Source organism: Moschus berezovskii, chromosome 22 (genome assembly GCF_049115385.1).
Source record: "Moschus berezovskii isolate FMDL1 chromosome 22, NW_MosBer_1.0, whole genome shotgun sequence".
Classification (NCBI taxonomy): Eukaryota; Metazoa; Chordata; class Mammalia; order Artiodactyla; family Moschidae; genus Moschus; species Moschus berezovskii.
In genome coordinates, this window is record NC_142481.1 from 53,581,243 (window position 1) to 53,604,461 (window position 23,219).

At 51.9% G+C, this 23,219-nt stretch overlaps 1 protein-coding gene and 1 long non-coding RNA gene across 3 annotated transcripts; one reads left to right on the forward strand and one right to left on the reverse strand.

The window, feature by feature from the left end:
• Positions 1-2,908: 2,908 nt before the first annotated feature.
• On the reverse strand, positions 2,909-16,327 carry MLYCD (malonyl-CoA decarboxylase). Its single transcript, XM_055413052.2, has 5 exons — positions 15,747-16,327; positions 7,675-7,787; positions 6,479-6,635; positions 6,001-6,153; positions 2,909-4,116 (listed from the first exon to the last, which is right to left on the reverse strand). Exons 1-5 carry the CDS (start codon positions 16,287-16,289, stop codon positions 3,583-3,585), a joined length of 1,500 nt encoding a protein of 499 aa, XP_055269027.1. The 5' UTR covers positions 16,290-16,327; the 3' UTR covers positions 2,909-3,582.
• Positions 15,228-21,343, forward strand: LOC129547222 (uncharacterized). Of its 2 annotated transcripts, none has more exons than XR_008684034.2 (3): positions 15,228-15,348; positions 16,590-16,745; positions 18,601-21,343. It is a non-coding gene; the product is annotated as an uncharacterized LOC129547222 (long non-coding RNA). The 2 variants fall into 2 exon arrangements; XR_008684035.2 differs by lacking the exon at positions 15,228-15,348 and adding an exon at positions 16,171-16,290.
• The last annotated feature ends 1,876 nt before the right edge of the window (positions 21,344-23,219 follow it).

The window sequence follows — 23,219 nt, forward strand, 5'->3', positions numbered from 1 at the left end:
ATTTGGAACACTTACGGCAGCTCTCTGGTCTCCCCCTTCCAAGCCACAGTTATCGAGGGGGCCTATTATGCCTAGGGCTCACCGTCTGAGGCACACGAATGACTGTCCTATCTCCAGTGGACAGAAAACTCCTCCTGAGCCCTGGCTATGGGCCAGCAGATTCACAGGAACTTACTTGAAACAGACAAGCCTAGAGGTTCCAGCCTTTGTGACCCACACACGGCAGGCTCTGTGGCTGGTGGGTGACAGCCCACCCTCCTCCTGGGAACTGCCCCCGCCACTGCTCACCTCTCGTCACCAAGAGAACAGTGGACATACCTCCACTCAACAGGTGGGGAGATGAAGTCGTCTTCCTGTTGGACCACTCGCAGGGACTGTCTCCTCATTGTTCCACCCTGGCCAGGTGGGGCGACCCCGAGAGGTGGTCCCTGCAGTGGTGGAGCTGTGGGCAGACCCCAGGGCAGAAGAGGGTCCCCAGTGAGAAGCCCGAGGCCTTGGAGAGGACGTGGGGTCTGGGTCAGGACCCCAGAGCATGCTCTGCTCTCCCCCAGCTCGGTGGTCCATGCTGCCTCCACTCACACGCTCAGCTGCCCTGGGTCTGAGGGGACAGGGGTCTTCTAGGCCGACGCTGACGCTGTTTGCCCTGAACTGGCTGGAGCCGGCTGTCTGAGCCTGACCCAGGACACCCTGACTGCTCAGATTTTAGAGAAGCCGCTTGGCTGACACCTTCCCCGGAGCCTCTCCCTTGCTGGAATGTTATGTCACAGGACGTGCCCACCCCAGGCCAGGCTGCCTCCCCGCAGCCCCCTCGCTCTTGCTGGGTGCTGGCCTCCGGCTCCATGGCTTTGCTCGGGGGTGGGGTCGGGAGGCAGGGCAGTGCGGACAGCGCAGGGCAGGTCTGGCTCAGGCCCCGGTTCCTGCCTGGGCAGCTGCTCAGCCCTCCCCAAGCCTCGGCGTCCTCATCTGTGAATGAGAGTCAGTCCCTCGGGCTTCGGGGTGGGAGGTGTAGGGAGCGTCTGGCCCAGAGCAGAGGTCAATGCAGTCTCTTCCTCCTTTTCTCAGTGATGAAGAACTGTCTAGTCAAGGGACTTTCCTGGCGGTCTTCCTGGCTGGGACTTCGCCTTTCGGTGCGGGGGCCTGGGGGTGATGTGTGTGCGGGTTTGAGCTCTGGTTGGGGAGCTAGGATGCCACACACCTTACAGCCAAGAAACCAGGGTATAGCACAGACGCAACACTGAATATAACACATTCAATGAAGACTTAAAAAATGGTCCACGTTAAAAAAACTTTGTTTTAAAAAATTAGCTAGTCGAGAAGAGCAATTTGAAAAGGAAAAAAAAAAAGAGACCTTGGGTCACCTCTCCTGCTTTTTCTAAACTGCAAAGAACACAGCAGCTCTGTGTGGTGATGAGAAATTACGGGGACGCTTCTGTTTCTACCTGAGAACAGATCAAGATGGACTTTATTATCCCAATGAATGCCCTACAACTCAGTTAAAAATCAGAAAGAGACAGCTCCATTTAAATCTTAAATGTACCTGATGCCTAATTTAGAACAAAGCTCAGAGTAAGCTGATGATCGCAAAAGTGCTAAGAGATCCTCCACCCTTTTAAGCCACGTAGAGAAGGAGAAGGTGGCCTCCTTCTGCAGAAGTGTAAAGCCCCTAGGTGACTGAGAGAAGGCAGAGTTGTGCAACCCTGAGCTCCCAAGATCTGAAGGCAGAGAAGGTCCAGCCCTCTGAGATGAAAGATGCAGGGTGGGGGTGGGGGGGACAGGAGCACGCAGGAGAGAAGTGGGGGGCTGGTATCTGAGTGACCCCAGCCAGCACGGAGGAGCAGGCTCAGGGCCTGTTAGACGTTCCGGCTGGAGAGCTCCGGGCTCGGGCTGAGCTGCTGAGCCCCTGGCCCCTCACCTGACAGTGGGGTGCTGCTTAGTTACTGGGGCGGCAAGGACGCCTCAGTGCACAGAAGCTCCTGGGAACAAACTAGTCCACTGTCAGTCACCTCGTAGGACAGAAGCCAGGAAACCATTACGACACTAATTTCCAGATAGACCTACACCCAGGTAAGTGTGACGGTGGTCCCAGAGTCCAGATGTACGAACATGTGAGACCCGGTGGCACATGAACATTCAGAGCATAGCAGCCTCCATACCTACCCATCCAGCATGCATTATCCACCCGTTATCCACCCACCCATCCATCCCATCATCCATCCATCCCATCGTCCGCCCAGCACCCGTCCAGCATCCTTCATCCAGTCTTCCCAGATGACCTACGTGTGAGGCATTATAAGAAATTAGGCTTGATAAAGATGGAAAATTATTGATGACTGTGGAAGCTGGGTGATCAGCACACAGGGTCATTATACTTGCCCACTTTTGTGTCTTATGTTTGAAGATTCTCACATACGAGGCTGAACAGAGATCAGGTGCGGAGTGCGGAAACTGGGGACTGCGGTCTCAGGCCCGGCCCGCCACATGCCAACAGTCAGTGCCTGAACTCTTTCCAAGCTCTGGGGGGTGGTGACATTAGGCTCACCGAGCCCCAGTGCATCCAGCATCAGCGCCAAGCAGCACCCAGAAGGAGGACCCTGCTTCCACCAGCACACAGAAAAAGCAGTTTCTAGTGTGACCGAGGTCGCGTTATCACCAGGCCCCAAGCGGCATGCTGAAGACCACAGAGAAGGCCCAGGGACGAGAGTGGAAGGTGAAAGGCAAGGAAAGTCGGGGACCTGCCGCCTGGATCAACACCACACCCCCTGTGCCCCCCACAACCCCCTTCCCCTCTGTTCTCAGGCCACCTGCTCCAGGCCAGCTTCACAGAGACCAGACGTGCCTGTGGGCTGGCTGGGGACCAAGGGCACAGCTAATGAGGCCTCGGACCTCAAAGACGACCATCACACAACAGTGAATAACCATGTGTTTAATGCTTCACAGAGCAGACTTGTTCTCTGCTCTGAAGTTCATTATGAACTTGAATCACTGTGACTGTCGAGTCTATAACCCAAGTTAAATCCCGGGTGACGACAACTCTCGTGTAAAAATAATTTAACCGAGTGAAGTTTGTGCAGATTCACAAACCTTTTCATATAGTCTTGATCTCCAGAATTTAACTAGTGAGACGTAGCAAGCCCTCCACCCCACTGCCATCAGTGGAGAGAGTTGGCTAAGGCGACCACGGCTGAACCGTGATTTGAGCTCGGAGGAGCATCCATTGTCACCTGGGCCATCCGCCCGGGGCCTGGTGCCCACCCCGCCCTGGGACGAGAGCTGGCTTCTGAAGGCCGTGCCAAGGCAGCGGGCCAGGCTGAGGCCATGATGGAATCCCCGGGGGAGGGCCCTGCATCCCCACCCAGCCCACAGCCACCGATACCTACCACCACCCAGCGGTAATGCGCCTTCCCTCTCGCCATGGAAGCCGGGGCCTGGCCTCCCGGTATGAGCCTGCCACGGGTCAGAGACCACAGTTCAACTCCGCTTTACTCTAGAAGTGCCTCTGGGTGCACAACCCCATGTCCCCACCTCCAGGAAATCATCATTTCCTGGGCCGGGGGATGTCCGTCAGCTTCAGCGAGCGTGACGCTAGAGTTTGCTGTTCTTCTGGAACTGAGCCACTAGGCTGAGGACCTGCTCGGAGGCCTTGATGCTCTTGGAGCCGAGGTAGGCGGTGCTGTTGGTGGCTGTGTCCTCCAGGAAGTAGCGGTAGTTGACCATGAGGCCGCAGGCGCCCGTGATGCCCTTGAGGCTGACGTCGGCCAGCCAGTTGATGCGCCAGAGCACGGCACCGTTCTGCAGGTGGAAGTGGGCCACGGGGTTGAGCGCGTAGCCCCGGTGCTTCTCCCCATACAGGTACCAGGCGCACAGCCGCATCAGCGGGGCCTGCAGCGCCCGCGCTAGCTGCTCCGACTGCGCCCACTCGCTGCTGCTCAGCAGCGTCTGCAGCATCTCGAGCGCGGGGCCACCCGTGAGCTCGGCGATCTCCTGACTCTCGGAGTCCGTCAACAGTCCACTCCGCCCGGGCTCCTTGGCTTTGGACTTGAGCAGCCCCAGGAGCCACTTGGTGAAGCCGGGGATGGGAGACAGGCTGGAGAAGGCGCCCAGCTGGGAGAACTCCTTCTGCAGGCACGGGGGGCGAGGGAGGGGGAAGAGAACACACACACGGTTCAGGGCTGAGGCATGGACATGGACACCCCCGCATTTACGGCCTACGTGTCCTGAGCCTCCGGGTGCTGCCGCATGGCGGACGGGGCACCACGAGCAGCGGGTTACTCTTTCTTCTCTCCAGGGACAGTTAGCAAGGACCTGCCATGTGCAGGGGTCCTGGAGGCATCCTGCGGCTCCAGGACAAGCCTCCCTTTGTGGTGTGTCCACCCGTACTGCCATCTGAGCAGACAAGCTGGGGGGACTCTCCTGAAATCGGAGGGGTGGGTCGCTGCGGAGTGGGGGGCCTGACTAGAGCCCACCAGGCCCATCTCAGGGACTCCGCTGAGGCCGCGTAATTGGTTTGTTGCTCAGCACGGGAGTGACTGTCTGTTGAATGAATGATCACCCAACAATACCAATGGGGGCGGGGGATGGGAGGGACAGGGCGGGGGCGGGGGCAAGGGTAGGTCTCCACATCAGATAACACGGTTCAATCACTGCTGTTCAAATCGCACAGCGACCTCAATGCTCCTTTCACAGAAGCCAGAATTTTCCAACTGAAAATGTAACATACACTCACTACAGAAGAAATGTCTTAAAGTCCAGGACAGAAGCAAAGGAAGCAGCACACTCCAGTACTCCGAGCTGAGTGCTCTCTAGGCGGAAAGAGAGGAACTCCACTGTCTCCTGGCGGTGTTTACAAGGCTGAGACAGCTCTCTCACATCCTGCTGTCTGGATTTTGTCGTTACTCAGGATCCAGAACCACAACTTTAACAAGTTGCTGTTAAGACGACCCCCGGACGCTGCTCCTCCTATCTTTCATAACCCCCCACGCAGGCCTCTGTGGAGACAGGGCTGTGCTTCCCTCCAGACTCCCCGGACAGACATCTCCTCCCAGCCGAGAGGGGGAGCGGACGTCAGCGGGCAGCACGGCTCCTGGGCCGCAGACTCAGGAGCAGAGCTCGGGGGCAGGTCCCGGGAAGCGCCTCCTCCTCCAACTGCTTCCTGACCCTCCTGCTCGCTCCCCCCAACCCCGCCCCCGTCATCAACACCTTAAGCAGAGAAGCAGAAGAGAAGAACCCAAGAGTAACTAGAACAGGTGGCTCTAATCACCTCTGGGAAGACAGCGGCAGGGCCTCAGTCTAGAAGCTGATGCCCAACTGCATCCCGAGAGCGCAGACGAGAAGAGACGTCTACCGCGAGGCGCCTGAGCGTCTGAGTTCCACCCCGGCCGTCCCTCTCCCCCGCCGCGCCAGCGGAGACCACAGGCGCAGAGAGCACCGCTCTCAGAGCCCGTTCTTAACCGTCTAATTATTTTACCTAAAAAATGAGACTCTACGCATTACAGTTCGCCCCAGCCCCTCATGAGGTGATTTTAAACAGCCCAGACCCACAGTGCACCAGGCGTTTCGGTTTCCCAGGGCAACAGTGCAGGCACCCTCCATCTGCCTGGTCTGAGCGTGGGGCTCCCTGCGGACCACGAGTAGGTGGGGGTGGCTGGGGGGGCTCATCAGGGCCAGGGCTGGACCATGGGGGCCTGCTGGTGACCGCGTGCCAGGCAGAAGCAGCCCCACCGGCCCGGGGGCAGGGCCCCCCACAGATGCCGCCGCCCTCGGGATGCATCTGAGCCTCCTGGTCCATGAGAAGTTAGTTTCGAGGGTCTTTTTATCAGCATGCCTTCCAACTCCCGAGGAGTCTCGGGGCTCCTAGGAGCTGCCAAGGGGCACCTGGTACTTTCCCACCCCTCCTGCTCGCCCTGGCCCGGAGCATCACCTTGTCCCTTAGACGAGGGCAGGACCCCTTGGCCACCCCAAGGCGGGGACGCACAGGGCGGGACCAGCAGCCAGTTTGCTCACCTGCAGCTCCTTCACCACCCGCTTGATGAGGAAGGAGCCCAGCTCCACGCCCTGCAGCCCCTGCTGGGTCAGGCTCATCGAGTAGAAGACGGCCGTGGTGATCTTGTTCCGCTCCTCTGTCTCTGACGGGGGGCACTCCTTCATTATGATCGTCTGGAAAACACAAAGGAGCCCAGGGAAGAGAGACAGCCTCCCCTGACCCCCCAGACCAGCTCCAGAGGCTATACGTCCTGAGATCCCTCTGGAGGCGGTGGTCTCACAACCTCTGCGGCCGTGTGCCCAGCGCTGCATCACTTCTGTCACTTGGGATTCTCATGCCAACCGAGTGCAATCATGACTCCTGGCCCTTTGGCAGGCCTCTCTGGGGCCTCTGTGCAAAACGCTCCCCTTGAGCCCCGGAGAAGCACGCTGGCCCTGCTCCTCCATGGGGCCCCAACCTGGGTCACCTCCCTGCCCTGAACCGAGGGCGCACAGGTACCTGGATGCTGCTGGAGATCTCGCTGGTCAGGGCCACGTGCAGGACGATCAGGGGCTCCCCCGGCGTTGAGCAGTGAGAGAAGAAGTAGCACCTCCGGTAGGGCCCCACGCGTCGCTTCATGTCCATCCAGGTTTTCACGGGGTGCACGGCCTCAGCCCTAGCGGGGATGAGAAAACAAAGCGAGACTAACGTCACGGTTCACGGTCAGACAGCCGGGGCAGAGTCCTATCAGCTGTTCACTCAGGTCAAAGAAACCCTGTAAACACAGCTTCGAGGGACTGAGGAGGAAATTCAGAGATCGATTTAGCGTGAAGCGGCACTGGCTGTGAGGAACCAGAGCTGGTGACCGTCTCACACACAAAACTGTGCTCTTGGCCCGGGTCTTAAAGACTAGTTCGCCAGGCTCTGGGGCAGCAGTTGTGCGGCGGATTTTAACACAGGGGCCTGACCAGATGCCTGTAGCTGGGGGCCCTGCATCTGCTCTGAATCTCCGAGGTCTGAAGTCATAGCCGCCCATGGACACGCATCGCCCGGCGGGTTCCGCCTGGTCCAGCCACCTTGGCCACCACTGCTCTGTTTCAACACGAGACACAGCAGCAGCACTGTCTGCCAACCTGCCTTTCACTGTGTCCAGGGCAGGCTGGATTCGCTCACTGTATTGTGAGTTTGGAGATTCTTATCCAAGGGAGACATTTTAACACTGGTTGAGATGATGCTGTCTGGGTGACTAATGCCCACTCTTGGTCTGCGAGTCTGGGCAGCTCTGATCATGGGGGTCTTTGGGCAGAAGTGGGCTTGAGAGCTTTCTTTCTTTTCGACATTTATTATTATCATTTATTTTTTGGCTGTGCCACGCGGCATGCAGGATCTTAGCTCCCTGATCAGCAACCAAACCCGTGTCCCCTGCAGTGGAAGCACAGAGTCTCAACCACTGGCCCGCCAAGGAAGTCCCCCGAGGGCTTTAACTATGAGCACGTAGCCGAGACCCCGCATGCAGGTTCACTGGCAGAAGGAGCAGTTTCCACCTGCGCCCTTTTCTCCTCGTGGTCTCGGCATCATCTGCTAGGACAGCCACCCCTGGGAATACCGTGTTTGGGTTTTATCAGGCTTGGGAGAAGACATACACGGGTGGGGAGGCAGGGGATGGAGGCTGGCTTTGAGCTGAAATGTAAGCAGAGCGGCAGAGCCACACTCACTCGCTGATCCTCTGGAGCACTTCGCATGGAGAGTGCCAGGTGACCCGCTCCAGGTTCAGGAATCCCAAGGAGAACCACTCCGAAAGCATGTTTTTTAGCACCCCGTTCATTTCCTGGAACGGAGAGGGGAGAACGTTGGCCTTCCGTGGCGAAGACCGCAGCCCGTCCCCAGGGCGCTGCGGGGGATCGCACACGAGGACGGGCAGGGCTGTGTGCTGAGACAGCCGGACGGACGGACGCAACGCTCCTCCTTCCCTCCTCCCACCGGTAAGACAGCTGACTGGAGTGTGCAAGTTGAACCAAGTTCCCCAAGTCAGGTAACGTGCTCCGGTTCATTCCCCACCGTGGGCACAGCTACGCATGTGCTTTAGGCTGACGCTGAACGGGGTGTTGTGGAGCAAATGTGGACACCCTCTCAGGACCATTCTTTGATTCACCAAGACATCCATCCTTCTTTCTTAAGAGAAATAAGTACTGGCTCCCGGCCCCACATTTTGACAACTCTAAGGTGTGTGTTTTCCTATTTTTAATGTCTCGGAACTCAGGACCCATCTCTAGAGTGACGGTGGGTCACAGCTGAATCAGCAGCATTCTTTCCTTTCCTGAGTGGCTGTAGAATAGTAGTGCATCTGGCAATCTGTGCATTTAAATTTGACATTATTCAAATTTCACTTTTTTTTTTTTTACAGTGAAATCTACTTCCCAAAATGATCTGAGTCAACTTTACTATCAGAGCTACATTCCCACTGAAACTCTGAGGAAGAACAGAATGAGAGGTGCATGAGGAGAGGACACGGCTTAGTCTGGTGACCTCAGGCCAAATAAGTGGTGGGCTTTGTGACAGCCAGAGAGGAGAGGACACCCAGAGCAAGAGACACGGCTGTTGTTCCTCAACACTTGTGTCCCTTTCTTCCAAATCAGCAGAAGCCTCACTTTTTAGCCGGGCACAAGGATGTTCAGAACAAAGCCTGCACAGCAACTGAGGGCAGCCACATCACCGAGTTCTGGCTACTCAGACGTAAGCGGACGTGTTCTGTAGCAGCTTTTGGGAACCTTGAAAGATGGCAGGAGCAGCCCTTTGCTTCTCTTCTTCTTTGCCCTTCCCACTGCACGTTGGAAGGTGATGTGATGGCTACAGCTAGAGCAGCCATCTGGGGCTGTGAGGTAACTTTGAGGATCAAAGTTTTTCAGGGAAGAGCAACAAATAGAAGTCTGGGTCGACTGAGGGCACCACAGAGCAGGATCAGCCTGGGCTGCCCACCTCGACTTCTAAATGAGAGACAAGCTTCTCTTGTTCAAACCACTATTTTTCTTGAGTCTCTGTTACCTAAGATGAGATACATACTAACAGATACACTGAATATTATTACTGAATAATAGCAAACACCTCCGTATGTCTGGTACAGAACTGACCTTATGAATCCCTAAGAGTCACAAAGACCATGACGGATAACACCTATAAAACTGTACACAAGCTATGAAACTTACAGGGCCATTTCACATTCTAATCCCTGGTAGCAGCTCAAAGGACTCAGAACCTTGTCACTTGAGGATACAGTGCAGGCTTGGGGTTGGTGGCTCAGAAAGGGTTTCAGAATGAAGTGAGGTCCATCTTTAAACACTGAAGGCCTGGGGCACAGAAGAGGCCCCATGGGGGCAAGAAGTCGGGGGTAAGTCATCTAGGACCAACTAGGGGAGACAAAGTCAGACTCCATGTAACGAACATTCGTGTAGCTGGGGCTGCCCACGGAGTTCCTCCTGGCAGAGAGCGGCCCTCCCCATGGGATGAGACGGGCACAGGGTGGCAAGAGCATGGCGGAGATGTTTTGATGAGAGGGCCATATGACCTCTAATTCCTCTTCACTCTTTACCCCACGGTTTAGTCTCCTTCACTGGGCTCTCAGCTCCATAAGCATGGAGGTCATTTCTGATTCATTCCTCTGGTTCTCAAAGCATCAGTGGGGTCTCCCACGTGGAAGATTGATGGCAAATGAAAAAGAGAAGACACCCTGGAGAACAGCGACTAGAAGCAGCAGGGAGAGGGAGGGATGGCTTCTTATGAAACTCTCTTTCCTGCACTGACTACAATGGCTCAGTCTTCCTGGGGTCCTTGCACACTCCAGAGAGTGCACCTAACACCGGCACCCTCTCCCCAGAGAAACACAAACACATTAGTGAAACTCTGCATAGAATTTCCTGGGTTTCATGGACCCCTTTGAAACTCATCTATGGATCATCTCCAGGGGTCCCTGGATCCCAGGCTGGGGACGGCTGCTCTGAAAGGTCAGGAATGGGCCAGGCGAGTTCCATGTAGGATGTATTGGCATCTCGGTGACATTATGTAATAGGAAAAAGCTGGGAAAAAATCTAGCTTTGGTGTTAGTTCAGTTTAATTATGAAAGGAATGGTCTGGCTGATGGAAGTGGCCTCCTCTCTAAGTCCCTTCGTTCTATTCTGGGCTACTGACAGCTATAAAATGTGACACTGGACACGAGATCTGGGAATCTAGGTTAAAGGTGACCCATCTCTCCTGCTCAGGGCCATTAGGACTGCAGCTGTTTAGGCTGGAATCAGGCGCCGAGGGCAGTAAGGTTGCTGGATCTCTGACCATGGAAGGAGAGGGAACGGGTATGTGTGTGTCAGCCTCAGGAATTCAGAAATTGTTCACCAGCAATCCAGGACTTGAATATGCCAACTGCTGGCACAACATTCTTATGTACAAATAAGTTCTTCTCTTAGTCTGGCTGACGGAACCTAGTAGAACCATGAGGACCACCAGGTTAACTTACAGACAGGACAAGCCACCGGGGGAAGTTTATGACAAAGGGTCTGGGCTGGGTGCTGCGGTGGTGGCATGGGGACCTGGCTGGAGAAGAGCTTGGTCCCTTCTCCTACGTTCTGCCTGGACTTCTATTAAGGTTTCCACAGCCTTCGCCATAATTTCTGTGTTCAAATTTCCCATCATTTCCGAAATGCCAGCCCCGCTCTGCACATCGCTGATGGTACCTACACTCTCTGCTAGAATGGGAGTCCCCTTGGCTTCACTGGGGGTTTTATCTGTAAGAAACTTAACTCTTCAACCTAAAAGGGCTTTTGGAAAGAACTCTGCAGAAAATCAAACAGCCTGTAACCAGGACAAACAGGAAGCACACTCCAACCCACAAAACGCACACACTGTGTACCCTGACCAGCGCGCCGTTGACGTACAACTGCAAGTTCACAGGGTGTCTCCTTTAGGAGGAGAGCGACTGACAGATGGACTGGATTCACGCCTCAGAGCCCAAAGCCCTCCTCAGGAAAGAACATGCAGATTTGGGCTTCTGGTCACACGTCCAGGTGTCAGAATTAGCCTCTCAACTCACCTGGAACTTCAACAAAGAAGAGCTTTTTTAAACAAAAAGAACATTGGATCTTGTAAGCCAAGGCACCGCTTCTTTTTCGGTATAATTAAGCTGCTTTGTGGGTCTGATGTCTCCCCCCCCATCCCACCCCTGCCACCAGCAATGGATGACTGATTCTATTTCTTATGGTTAAAACTCGGTGGGGGTGGGGTGGGGGGAGGTCCTGTGATCAGAAAATTCAAGGACATTGACAAGTCCCTTTCCTACAGAATCCTTAATTATGAAAACAACTAAAATGCCTCTCTTGGAATAACTCCATTAAGATCAGTTCACTTACTACCATCCAAGAAGTTCTACTAAGCAGCATCAGATGGACAGATCACAGGAGCGGGGATGTGGGATGGATCAAGAAGTCCCAGACTGATCCTCTGAGAAACTCGGGCTCCTCATGACCTTCTAAGCAACAGGTGGCAAAGTCCAGCTTCTCAGCAGTGGATCAGCTATCTTGAGAACAACAGCACAAACGTTTCACCTTTGCTGGGTTGTACAAACTTTCCCCATAGCACTTGCATCTTCCCAGCAGAGACTGGACACTCTGAACTTCCTATCAAGAATAATTAAGAAACCTTATCTGATTTAAATTATCTGACAAAGGTTCGTATAGTCAAAGCCATGGTTTTTCCAGTAGTCATGTATGGATGTGGGAGCTGGACCATAAAGAAGGCTGAATGCCTACGAATTGATGTTTTCATACTGTGGTGCTGGAGAAGACCCTAGAGAGTCCCTTGGACACCAAGGGGATCAAACCAGTCAATCCTAAAGGAAGTCAACCCTGAATCCTCACTGGAAGGACTGCTGAAGCTGATGCTCTGATACTTTGGCCACGTGATGTGAAGAGCCGACTCACTGGAAAAGACCCGGATGCTGGGAAAGATTGAAGGTGGGAGGAGACGGGGACGACAGAGGATGAGATGGTTGGATGGCATGACATGTTTGAGCAAGCCCTGGTAGGTGGTGATGGACAGGAAAGCCTGGAGTGCTGCAGTCGACGGAGCTGCAAAGAGCTGGACATGGCTGAGCAAGCGAACAACAAGATAGGGGAGCCGCGCCCGCCGAGATTCCTGCCTGGGGCTTCACGCTGCACTCCACAGGGATGGACGTGTCAACTTCCAGAATCTTCCTCTACTGCCAATCATCACAGCCCTCAGTCAGAGGCCAACACTGGTAACCATGTTTTCAGCCGAGCTCCACAGGACCTCTCCGGGCATTCCTTAGAAGAGAAGCAGGCTGACCTTGGGCAGACTGGCCGCTGGCAGAGTCTCTCACCTCAGCGCAGAGCCTGCTGGCCCAGGACGGTGAAGGGACTGGGCAGCGGTCACCTAAAATCACGCTTCTAGCCAGAGGACGGCAGACAGCACCAGGAGCCAGCCTGTCCACCCCCACCGTGTGCCTTCCACGGTACCCACTACTCCGTGGGAGACACCCAATCAGCCTCCTTTTGGGCCTACCACTTGCTGGCGGTTATTCTCAAAATGCCTCTGTGCTCACAAGATCCAGTAACCAAGAAGCTGAGATCCAGCAGATTGAGTCCACAGCAGGGCAATGCCCAGGCCTGAGCCCCAAGCAGCTCTTGTTCACCTGACATTACCTGGCAGCTCCAAAGGTCGGCAGGGCCCAGGGGAGAAGCACACCTGTGTGATGGGGTGCTGGGTACAGAGCAGGGGTGCTGGCCCCTAGGGATGCAGGGCTCCCACTCTAAAGCTTCGAGGGCCAAACCTCCGCTGGTTGCCTACACTGAATTCCTAAAAGCCAAAAGCTCTAGCGCTGCCTCTTAACTGTGGCTGCAAAATCCCGAATCAAACAGAAGAGATGGGATCAAGATGGACCACACACACTAGGCGATTCTGAGGGAAACTACCGCATCAGGTCCCAGCAATGACTTCTATGGATTAAAAAACCTGTGTCAGGGAGGAAGGAAACCAGTTTAGTAACTAACGTCTCACAGCATTGGAGAACGGAGAACCAGAGGCGACATCAGGAACTGCCCAGGGCGAGGGCAGCCCTGATGTCATGTAGGATGACTCTTGGCTGCAAAGAAATCTTCCACAGCCCCTGGGACTTGGATCCAGGCTCAGACCCTTGAGTGGAGCAGCCTGACCTCGGGACAAATGGGGGTGGTTAGCTGCCAGCTTCGCTGGACGGTGGGGTATCCAGGAATCCAACTCACACTTCATCACTTGGCTACACAGGACAAGGTTCCCAGTTTCCCAGGAGCTGATCATCGAGTTGCAGGGTAACAATACATTCAAAGCCTAGATTCTCTGGTTAACGTGTCTGAGTGGTACAGACAGTTACATACCTATTAAGTTCAGAACGGGGTGAGGCCACCCTGAGCTGGACTAGCTGGAAAAGTCCAAAAAACGAGCTGGGGGTAGAGGCGGCTCCTACTATTAACAGGAATCATGAGGGATGCAGGTTCAGGAACTTTCCACCCAGGAGCCAGCCTGGCTGGAGAGGAGGGTCTGTGGAGGGGAGCGAGAAATGGGGAGCTGGGATGTGCAGGGTGGCTGGTGGGCAGCAAAAATGCCAAAGAACAGACACTGAGGGCCAGCCTTCTGGCCATGCAAAGTTGGATGATTTTTTTTCAACAGAAGAGTAGAGACTGACCTGAGACTTCAGAAAAAGATGTGTGCTGAGGTGGCTGGCGCGAGGGAAGCTTGCATAGTCTTGGAAAGATAAACACACTCACAACTAGAGAGCATTAAACTCCTGCCTCAGGGAAACCAAGTAAAACAAAGCCATTTATCGACTGTGTTGTCTCACCTTCCCTTCGGTTTTACAGAAGAAGGCACATTCTAGGAGAATAAGCCCGCTCCGATCTAGTTAGGCCGTCAACCAAGAAAGTTGGTGTGCCTTGAAGGAGCACACACCTGCAGTCGTGGCTGCAAGGCCTGGGCGGAGGCCCTCTTACCAGCTCTGTGCTCTGAGGGCTGCACTGGGACAAGCTTCAGTCACCTCATCTGTCAGGCAGTCCCCACATCTTGGTGAGGATGAAATGAGCTAGGGAATGAAAGGCACTTACACCTACTGTGTCTGCAGTTAACTCTTCATATACTCGAAGGGAAGCTCCTGGACCACGCCACCTTGGAGCCTGGAGCATGCCTGGCACGATACAGCCAGCCAACGGATGACTGAATGGATGGATGGACGGGCAGGGAATTTCACTGTGGGTCAGGTGACAGACATCCCACCTAATTCTCAAGTCTCCTATGCAACGAGAATTTAGTTTCAGAAGGCTTTCAGGAGCACTGGTCTCTGCCTCAAAGGAAAAAAAAAAAGTCTGCTTGGATTGCAGACTAAACCCAAGACTCTCTTGAGAGGAATGGGGATGCCCGCAGGGTGTGGAACACAAGGTCTCAGCCTTTCAGATGGGGATTTAGTTGGCAACACTCAATTTAACACACTCAGACTCCAAGACTGACTTGGTGCTAATGCAATAAACCACCAAGGTTCTCAGTTTGCCCCTAGGGAACACTTAGTAGTGTAGATCAGCCAGCTACAAAGAGCAGTCAAATTATAGCCTCTATTATCACCCCGAGATTAATCCTAACTACACTCAGTTTTTATGCATCTAAGGCAAAGAAAGTTTCTGATAAACACCAGAACTCATATAGCATGATGGGGATATAAAGTATAGCGTATAGTATAGAAGCCAGGAAATTTGGATTTGGGTGGTGGTCTGACATTCTTATTTGCTCTGAGTTCTTGGTCAAGTCTTGTGAACTCATCTGACCTGTTTCCTTTACTGTAAAAGGTGACATATCACTTCCCCAAGAGTAAGGATATGAACATGAAAACCATTATGCCAGGTGTTAGGAGTTCTTAAAGGAATCAGGACATAATCCTTTTAAGTGTGCACTTTTTTCTAAGCCAACTGGACTTGATAAATTTCTGAATGTCAGAACTTTCTATAAAGTTTACAGCATTTTTGGTTTGCTATAGAGCAAATTAGTGGTCTATACTTCTTATCAATGGAATACAAGGACTATATTCAACTATCAGCCACCTTTCAAGTCATCATTATTTAAATCTTAAATTATCTGTTCACATCTAAGCTGGGCTTACTTCGCTAAGTGCCTGATTACCCAAGGAGACAACTTAGAATCCTATTTTAGGGCTGAACTCCGGCTGGTGAAACGCCCTCCTCCGGGCGACACGGCAGAGATGATAGAGGGCACCCGGACTCCTGGACGGTGGTGACCTCGAGTTCTAGCCACGTCTGTACGTTTCACAGGGCTTTTCAGGATAACGGCTCACACAGCTGGCGCTACAGGTAAGTTACCTTTTGTTGACCCCATCCAGGTTTTCAGAAAGTTACCCGATGCTCCGTTTGGTACTCATTCAAGTGTACCGCACAGACGAAATCTCTCAGGTAAGATAATAAAACAGAGAACTCGACAGAGCATGCTCATCAGGAACGAGGCGTGACAGTCACCTTGAAAGTAAGCGGGTGCCAGGTTTCTACCAAGTCTGGAGCGAGCTGAGGCTTGAGTGAGGCAAGGATTCGGAAAGCGGGGGAAGGAAGGGGGGCAGGGTTCAGGGGCTGTGACTCGGAGAAGTGGGCACGGCTCCAGGCAAGCGAAGGTGGAGTGTTTGGGGCTTGAGGGGCGAGGACCGCCAAGGGTCAGCGGAGCTGGGCACTAGGCGGGGACGGCCCGGGAGGAGCCTTACCCTGACGTGCGGCCCCTCCACTAGCTTGAGGGCTTGCGCCTCAAGCAAGTCGGCCCGCAGCCGCACCAGGAAGCGCACGCCGCCTTCCATCTTGCTGATGTGGTGGAAGAGGCTGCGGTAGCGCGGCACTAGCGCGTAGCGCAGCCGGTCCTCGGCCTGCAGCAGCACGGCTGCCTCCCGCGGCTGCTGGCGCAGCTGGAGCACGCCGGCGCTCTGCTCGGCCACCTGGCTGTGGTCCACGCCGAAGCCGCGCGCCAGGCGGCCCAGCAGCTCGGCGCGTTCGGCCGTCTCGGCCAGGCCGCCGTAGAAGCTCACGAAGTCCGCGCACTGGTTCTCCGCCCGCGCCGGCGTCTTCTCGCGCAGCTCATAGGCTGGCATCGCGGGCACGGCGCGGTGCAGCAGCTCGTCCATGGCCCGCTCCAGGGCGCCGGCCGCCGCCGTCCGCCCGCTCGACAGCCGCGGTCCTGGCGGCTGCGGCTGCCGCGGGGGTAGCCGTAGCCGGAGGAGGCGCCCGGCCGACAGGCTTGGCCCGAGGACTCGCATGGTAAGCGGCGACAGCTGCCTGGGGAACGCCGCCGCCACCGCGCTTCCGGCTTCCGGCGCGCGCGCCCGCCCCATTGGCCGAGGCTGAGGAATGGCCGGGGCGGCGACCAATCGGGGATGGGGGGCGGGGCGACGGGGCGGAGCGGGGCGCCAGGCCAAGTGCGGCCAAAGGTAACCGGGACCTCGACCAATCCGAGGGCCGAGCGGCGGCGGGGCGGCTCGGGTTGGTGAGTTCAGGGGCGGCCCCTGCCCTGTCACCTGTTCCCCCAAAGTCACCTCCTCTGCCCCTCTCTCCTCCAGGGCCGAGCTCTCCAGCCCTAAGGAACATGACAGTCACCCAGCGGACGTGTTACACGCGCAGATTCGTGGCCCGAATGCAGAGATCCTCGGAGTGTCTGGGGCAGGGGCGCAGGCATCTGCGTGCCTACGAATACGCTAGTGGTCGTTTCTGGCAAGGTAGGTCGCCTCTGTCTCGACCCCTGCCTGGCGCTCTCGCTTGCACAGATGACCCCCAGAGCTGCAGGCCTTCGCTCTCCTGAGCTCCGGACCCAGGCTTCCAGCTGAGCTGCCTGCTGGAGCGCTTTCTCACCGATGCGGCAACCTGGGCTCTCCCAAGCGGCTCGTGCCCTACCCTGTCCGCCTTCCCTTGGCCCGCATTCATTCATTCTCTCATTAAACAAGGTGTTTATTAGCGGCCTGGCAGATGCCAGGACCTGCACTAGGCACAGAGATAAAATAGTGAACGACAGACCTGATCGTGCCCCCACGGAGCTTACATGCTAACAAAGGAAAACAGACCACGGCATAACTGCTGGTTGTGGTAAATGCTATAAGGGAAGTAAACTGTGCGGAGTGATATAACTGGGCCGTCGTGGACTTCCCCTCACCCTGTGGACAGGGTCATCAAGGAAGGCCTCTTCCCCACAAGCTCAGGAGCAGGAGCGCAGGGTGCCCTATCAGTTACTAACCCAGTTCTTGCTTGCTCCACAACCAAATGCAAGCACCCTCTTGCATCGCTGGAGGGAGCAGCACTTGGTAACACCCCTGTGTGTCGGGGAGGGGGGCGCCTTTGCAATACCTCTCAGCTTTGCAAACTGGCCCAGCAATTTGCACAGATAAATCCTCCGTCTGCTGAATGGGCTAATGATAAGAATGGGCTACTCTTCCTAGGAGAGATGATTTCCTCCCCTAGGAAGTGAAGCTCTGACTCCCTTCTGTTGTCTCCTCCTCCTCCTAGTCCCAACCCCATACTGCATTCATGGGAGAATACCACACACCAGCCATGTCCCCCACGGAGCAAAAACTGCAGGAGGCATGAGGAATATGGGGGTTTTGCTCCACTCAGATGGAAATCCAAAGCGTCCTTTGTTCAAGGGGGGAGAAAAGCCAGTGCCTGGCTGCCTAGATACCAGAACTACCCTAGAACTGTCTGGTTACAGTATAACCAGACAGTTAAGTGTTACAGTATAAAAAAGCCTGGGGTAGTAGTTCTTTATGGGGCCAGCCTTTGCCTTGATTTTACAGGGCTCCTTCTGAGGGCTTGGCAGTGGCTTCTGAGTCTGCGCTAGTTCACTTTCACCAAGGAAGTGGCCAAGATGCATCTCCAACTGCTGAAAGTCTGCCCAGGCCAAACAGGCTGCTCTGGTGCTTGACCTCACATTCCCTGTTCCATGTGCTCTCATCTAACCCGGCCTTGCTGCAGGAACCTTGTCCACTGCTTAATTACTAATATTCACTTAAAGTACAGTTCTCAATCCATCTTCCATCTCCCTACCTTTTCACATACTTTCTTTTTTTTTCTGAAGTATGGTTGAATTATAATGTGTTAATTTCTGCTGTACAGCAAAGTGACTCAGTTATATATATGTATACATTCTTCTTCATATGCTTTTCCATTGTGTTTTATCACAGGATATTGAATATAGTTCTTGGTGTTCTATAGTAGGGCCTTGTTATCTATTCTATATATACCAGTTTGTATCTGCTAATCCCAGACTCCCAATCCAGTCCTCTCCCAGCTCCCTCCTCCCTGGCAACCACCAGTCTGTTCTCTGTTCCTGATACTGTTTCACAGATAGGTTCATTTGTATTATCTTTTAGATCCCACATATAAGTGATACCATATGGTATTTGTCTCTTTCTGATTTACTTCTCTTAGTATGGTAATCTCTACCTGCATCCATTCATATAATTTCCTTTTTTTCTGATAAATAGGAGGTTTTAATGTATAAAAAGTGAATTAAGCAGCTCCTGGAACACATATAATTTCTTGATTCTCCTTTTCTCTGTGTTCATAATTATTTTTCTCTAGGTGTCAACCGCCATTCTCTGCTTCTCCCTGCATATTCCCTTGGTTCAAAACACTGCCCTAATCCAAGACTGAAATTGAGGAAACAATTCCATTTACAAGAGTATCAAAAAGAAAAAAACACTTACGAATAAATTTAACCCAGGACATCTAGGACATGTACACTGAAAACAACAGAACACTGGAATTAAAGAAGACCCAAGGAAATGGAAAGATACTCTGTGCTCATGAGTTGGAATTTTTAATATTGTTAAGATGGTAAAACTGCCCAGATGAGTATGCAGATTCAATGCAATCCCTATCAAATCCTCTTTGCAAAAGTGGAAAAGTTCAGCCTAAAATTCAAAAGGAAAATGCCAGAGGCCCTGAATAGCCAAAACTATTCTTTCTTTGTTCTTTAAAAAGAACAAAGTTGGAAGATTTGCACTTCCTGATTTCAAAACTCACTACAAATTTACAGTATCCAAAACAATGTGGTACTGACAAAAAGGCAGACATATAGATTGATGGGAGAAAATTGAGAGTCCAGAAATAAACCTATGCATCTGTGGTCTGCTGATTTCTCACAAGGTTTCTATGACCATTGAATGGAAGAAAGAATAGACTTTTCAACGAATGGGACCAGAACAACTGGATATCCACATGCAAAAGAATGAATTCGGATGTCTACCTCACATCATACATAGAAACTAACTTAAAATGTATCAATGACCTAAATATAAATCTCTCAGGGAAAATAGATGTAAATCTTCATGACATTAGATTAGGCAATGGTTTCTTAAATATGATACCAAAAGCAAAAACAACAAAATAAAGTGCACTTTATCAAAATTAAAACCTTCCATGCATCAAAGGACATTATCAAGAAAGTGAAAAGACAATCCACAGAATGGGAGAGATACTTGAAAATCACATATCTGATAAGGATCTAGTATCTAGAATGTATAAAGAATTCCTATAATTGGACACCAAAAAGATAAACAACCCAATTTTAAAAAAGGGCACAGGAATTTGAATAAACATTTCTCCCAAGAGGATATGTATATGATCAATTAACACGTGAAAAGATTCTCAACATCAGTAGTCATTAGGGAAATGCAAATCAAAACCACAATGAGCTATCACTTCAAATCCACTGGCATGGCAATAATAATAATTACAAAAACAGTAACAACAGTCAAGTAAGTGTTGGTGAGGATATTGAGAAATTGGAACTGTCACACACGGTGGGGATGTAAAATGGTGCTGTGCATGTGTGCTGAATCACTCAGTCATGTCCGACTCTGCGACCTATGGACTTGTAGCCCACCGGACTCCTCTGTCCATGGGCTTCTCCAGACAAGAATACTGGAGTGGGTTGCCATTCCCTTCTCCAAGGGATCTTCCCAACCCAGGGATCGAACCCAGGTCTCCTGAGTTGCAGGCGGATTCCTTACTGTCTGAACCACCAGGGAAGCCCAAAATGGTGCTGCCATTGTGGAAATTATTTTGGTAGCACCTTAAGAAGTTAAACACGGAGTTACCATATGGCCCAGCAACTCCATTGCTAAGTATATGTTCACAATAAAACGTGACTACAAATATTCATAGCAGCATTATTCATAAAATCAAAATTAAAAACAGCCCAAACACCCATGACTGGATGAATGAATAAACCCAATATCATATATCTACAAAATGGAATATTAACAGCCATCAATAGGTATGGAATCCTGATACATGGTGCAACATGGATTAGTCTGGAAAACATCTTGCCAAGTGAAAGAAGCCAGATACAAAAGACCACGTTTTGTACGGTCCTATTTATGTGAAATCTCTAGAACAAGTCTCTACAGACAGAAAGTAAATTAATGATTGCCTAGCACTGTGTCATTTTCACACATTGGAGAAGGAAATGGCAACCCACTCCAGTGTTCTTGCCTGGAGAATCCCAGGGACGGGGGAGCCTGGTGGGCTGCCGTCTACGGGGTCGCACAGAGTCCGACAGGACTGAAGTGACTTAGCAGCAGCAGCAGCAGCACTGTGGGAGGGGAGAATTGGGAGTGACAGCTCATGGGTGTGGAGTTCTTTCTGGCTAATGGAAATGATCTGGAATTATACAGCGGTGATGACTGCACAACATGAATGTACTAAAACCTCCCAAATCGCACACTTTAAAATGGCCGAGAGAGGCACAGACTTCCGGTTACGAGATGAATGACATGTACAGTGTGAGGGATATAGTCAACAGTTATGTAATGTCTTTGTATGGAGACAGATGGTAGCTAGACTTGCCGTGGTCATTTTGTAGAGAAACACTGAATCGCTATGTTGTGTATTAGGAGCTAACACGGTGTTGTAGGTCAATTATACTTCAAACTCAAAGGAAAAAAAGACCAGATTGGTGGTTACCAGAGCCAAGGATGGAGGTAGTCAAAAGGTACAAAATTCCACTTGTAAGATAAATAATACTAGGGCTGTAAGGTACAACATGATTAATATAATTAACACCGTTATATGTCCCATATGAAAGCTGCTATTAAAGAGTACATCCTGAGTTCTCATCATAAGGGGAAATTCTTTTTCTACTTTTTTAGTTTATATGCAATGATGGATGGTCACTAAATTTATTGTGGGAATCATTCCATGATGTATGTAAGTCAAATCATTATGCTGTACACCTTAAACTTCTGTCAGTTATATCTCAGTGAAAGTGGAAAGAAAAAAATAAAATGGTTAAAATAAAAATTAATTTTATGTTATGTGGATTTTATTATTTTTTTTTAAAAAGGACCATCTCAGAAGGATTTGCATCTCTCTAGCCAATTTCAGTTCAGAGAATCTGATTGATCCAGCTTGGATTAGGTGACCAGGCTAGGATAAAAGGTAAATGGGACTGGGGGATGTACCCTTTTGGGAAGGGGCACAGTATTCAGAGGAGAGGGTTATGGGCTGGGCAGTTGTCCCAAAAGACATCTGTTGTTGTTAGTTACTAAGTCGTGTCCGACTCTGTGATCCCATGGACTGTAGCCCACCAGGCTCCTCTGTCCATGGGATTTCCCAGCAAGAATACTGGAGTGGGCTGCCATTTCCTTCTCTAGGGGACCTTTGCCACACAGGGATCAAATCCACATCTCCTGCATCGGCAGGCCGATCCTTTACCACTGAGCCACTGGGGAAGCCCGAAAGATATCTACTTTTAAGCATAAAAAAAGAGTTTAAAAAAATCTTGGAAAAAAAAAATCACCCATAATTCTAGCATCTTAATTACGGCAGTTTTTATTTCTGCAAATCCTTCCAGTATTTGTCCACAGGCCAACACATTTTTCTGAGTTGTAATCACTGTGTTTGTGCTGTTTATTTCCTGTTCTTTTTTACTTCCCATCACATCACAAACATCTCCCATGTTTCTAAATCACCTTCATAATCATCCTTTTTAATGGCTGCATAACATTCAATTGAGTTGATGTACCATAATCTCTTAATCGCTCTGCCATTTCTGGATATTTACACAGCTTCTAATTTTTTTTCTGCTAATATATAGATCCTGCTGCAGGAAATATTTTCATGCATACTGATTTTTTCTTTACTGGAGTTACCCAAATTACTTAAAAACGTCCAAATAGGATACAATTTCCCATGAATTGTCAAACTAACCAAGAAACCTAGAATAGAGACTTGAAAACTCTCCAGGGCTCCCTGGGCAGACAGACACAACTCCTGGAGACCCTACCGCCCCCAGGGAAGGCTCTGCCCTCTCCCTGCTGGTGTGTTCATGCCTCTCTTCCTACTAGCTGTTCTATGAGTTGTCTGTACTGTGAATATGCGAATGTGGATTTCTCCTTTTATCTGATTTGCATCCAGGTGTGTTTGGCTCAGCAGTAAAGAATCAGCCTGCACTGCAGGAGATGCAGGAGATATGGGTTCGATCCCTGGGTCAGGAAGATACCCTGGAGGAGGACATGGTAACCCATTCCAGTATTCTTGCCTGAAAAATCCCATGGACGGAGGAGCCTGGTGGGCTACAGTCCATGGGGTCACAAAGAGTTGAACATGACTGAGCACACATGCACACAGGTGGGTTTGTTTTTGCTGTTACAGCACCACCATGAACACCCTTACACACGTCTCCAGGTCCTGGGGCACGTGTGTCCCCGGAGAGCTTCTCACCCTTGACACAACAGACATATTGTGTTTGTGTGACGCGGAGCCGTCCCGTGCATCCTGGCCTCTACATACTAGATACCAATAGAAGCTCCGGTGGCAACAACCAAAAATGTCTCTGCTGCTGCTGCTGCTAAGTCACTTCAGTCGTGTCCGACTCTGTGTGACCCCCATAGACAGAAGCCCACCAGGCTCCCCCGTCCCTGGGATTCTCCAGGCAAGAACACTGGAGTGGGTTGCCATTTCCTTCTCCAATGTGTGAAAGTGGAAAGTGAAAAGTGAAAGTGAAGTCGCTCAGTCGTGTCCGACCCTTAGCGACCCCACGGACTGCAGCCTACCAGGCTCCTCCATCCATGGGATTTTCTAGGCAATAGTACTGGAGTGGCTTGCCATTGCCTTCTCCGAAAAATGTCCCTGGCCATTACCAAATGTCCCCTGGGGGAACCAGCTGCCTTCCCACTGTGGAGGACCACTGCTCT

Excerpts from the sequence above, each read along its gene's own strand:
- MLYCD (XM_055413052.2), bottom strand. The coding sequence starts at position 16,289 with ATGCGAGTCCTCGGGCCAAGCCTGTCGGCCGGGCGCCTCCTCCGGCTA. Across the intron at positions 7,788-15,746 it reads TGGAGGGGCCGCACGTCAGG|GAAATGAACGGGGTGCTAAA; the intron begins GTAAGGCTCCTC and ends TCTCCGTTCCAG. Across the intron at positions 6,636-7,674 it reads GTGCTCCAGAGGATCAGCGA|GGCTGAGGCCGTGCACCCCG; the intron begins GTGAGTGTGGCT and ends CATCCCCGCTAG.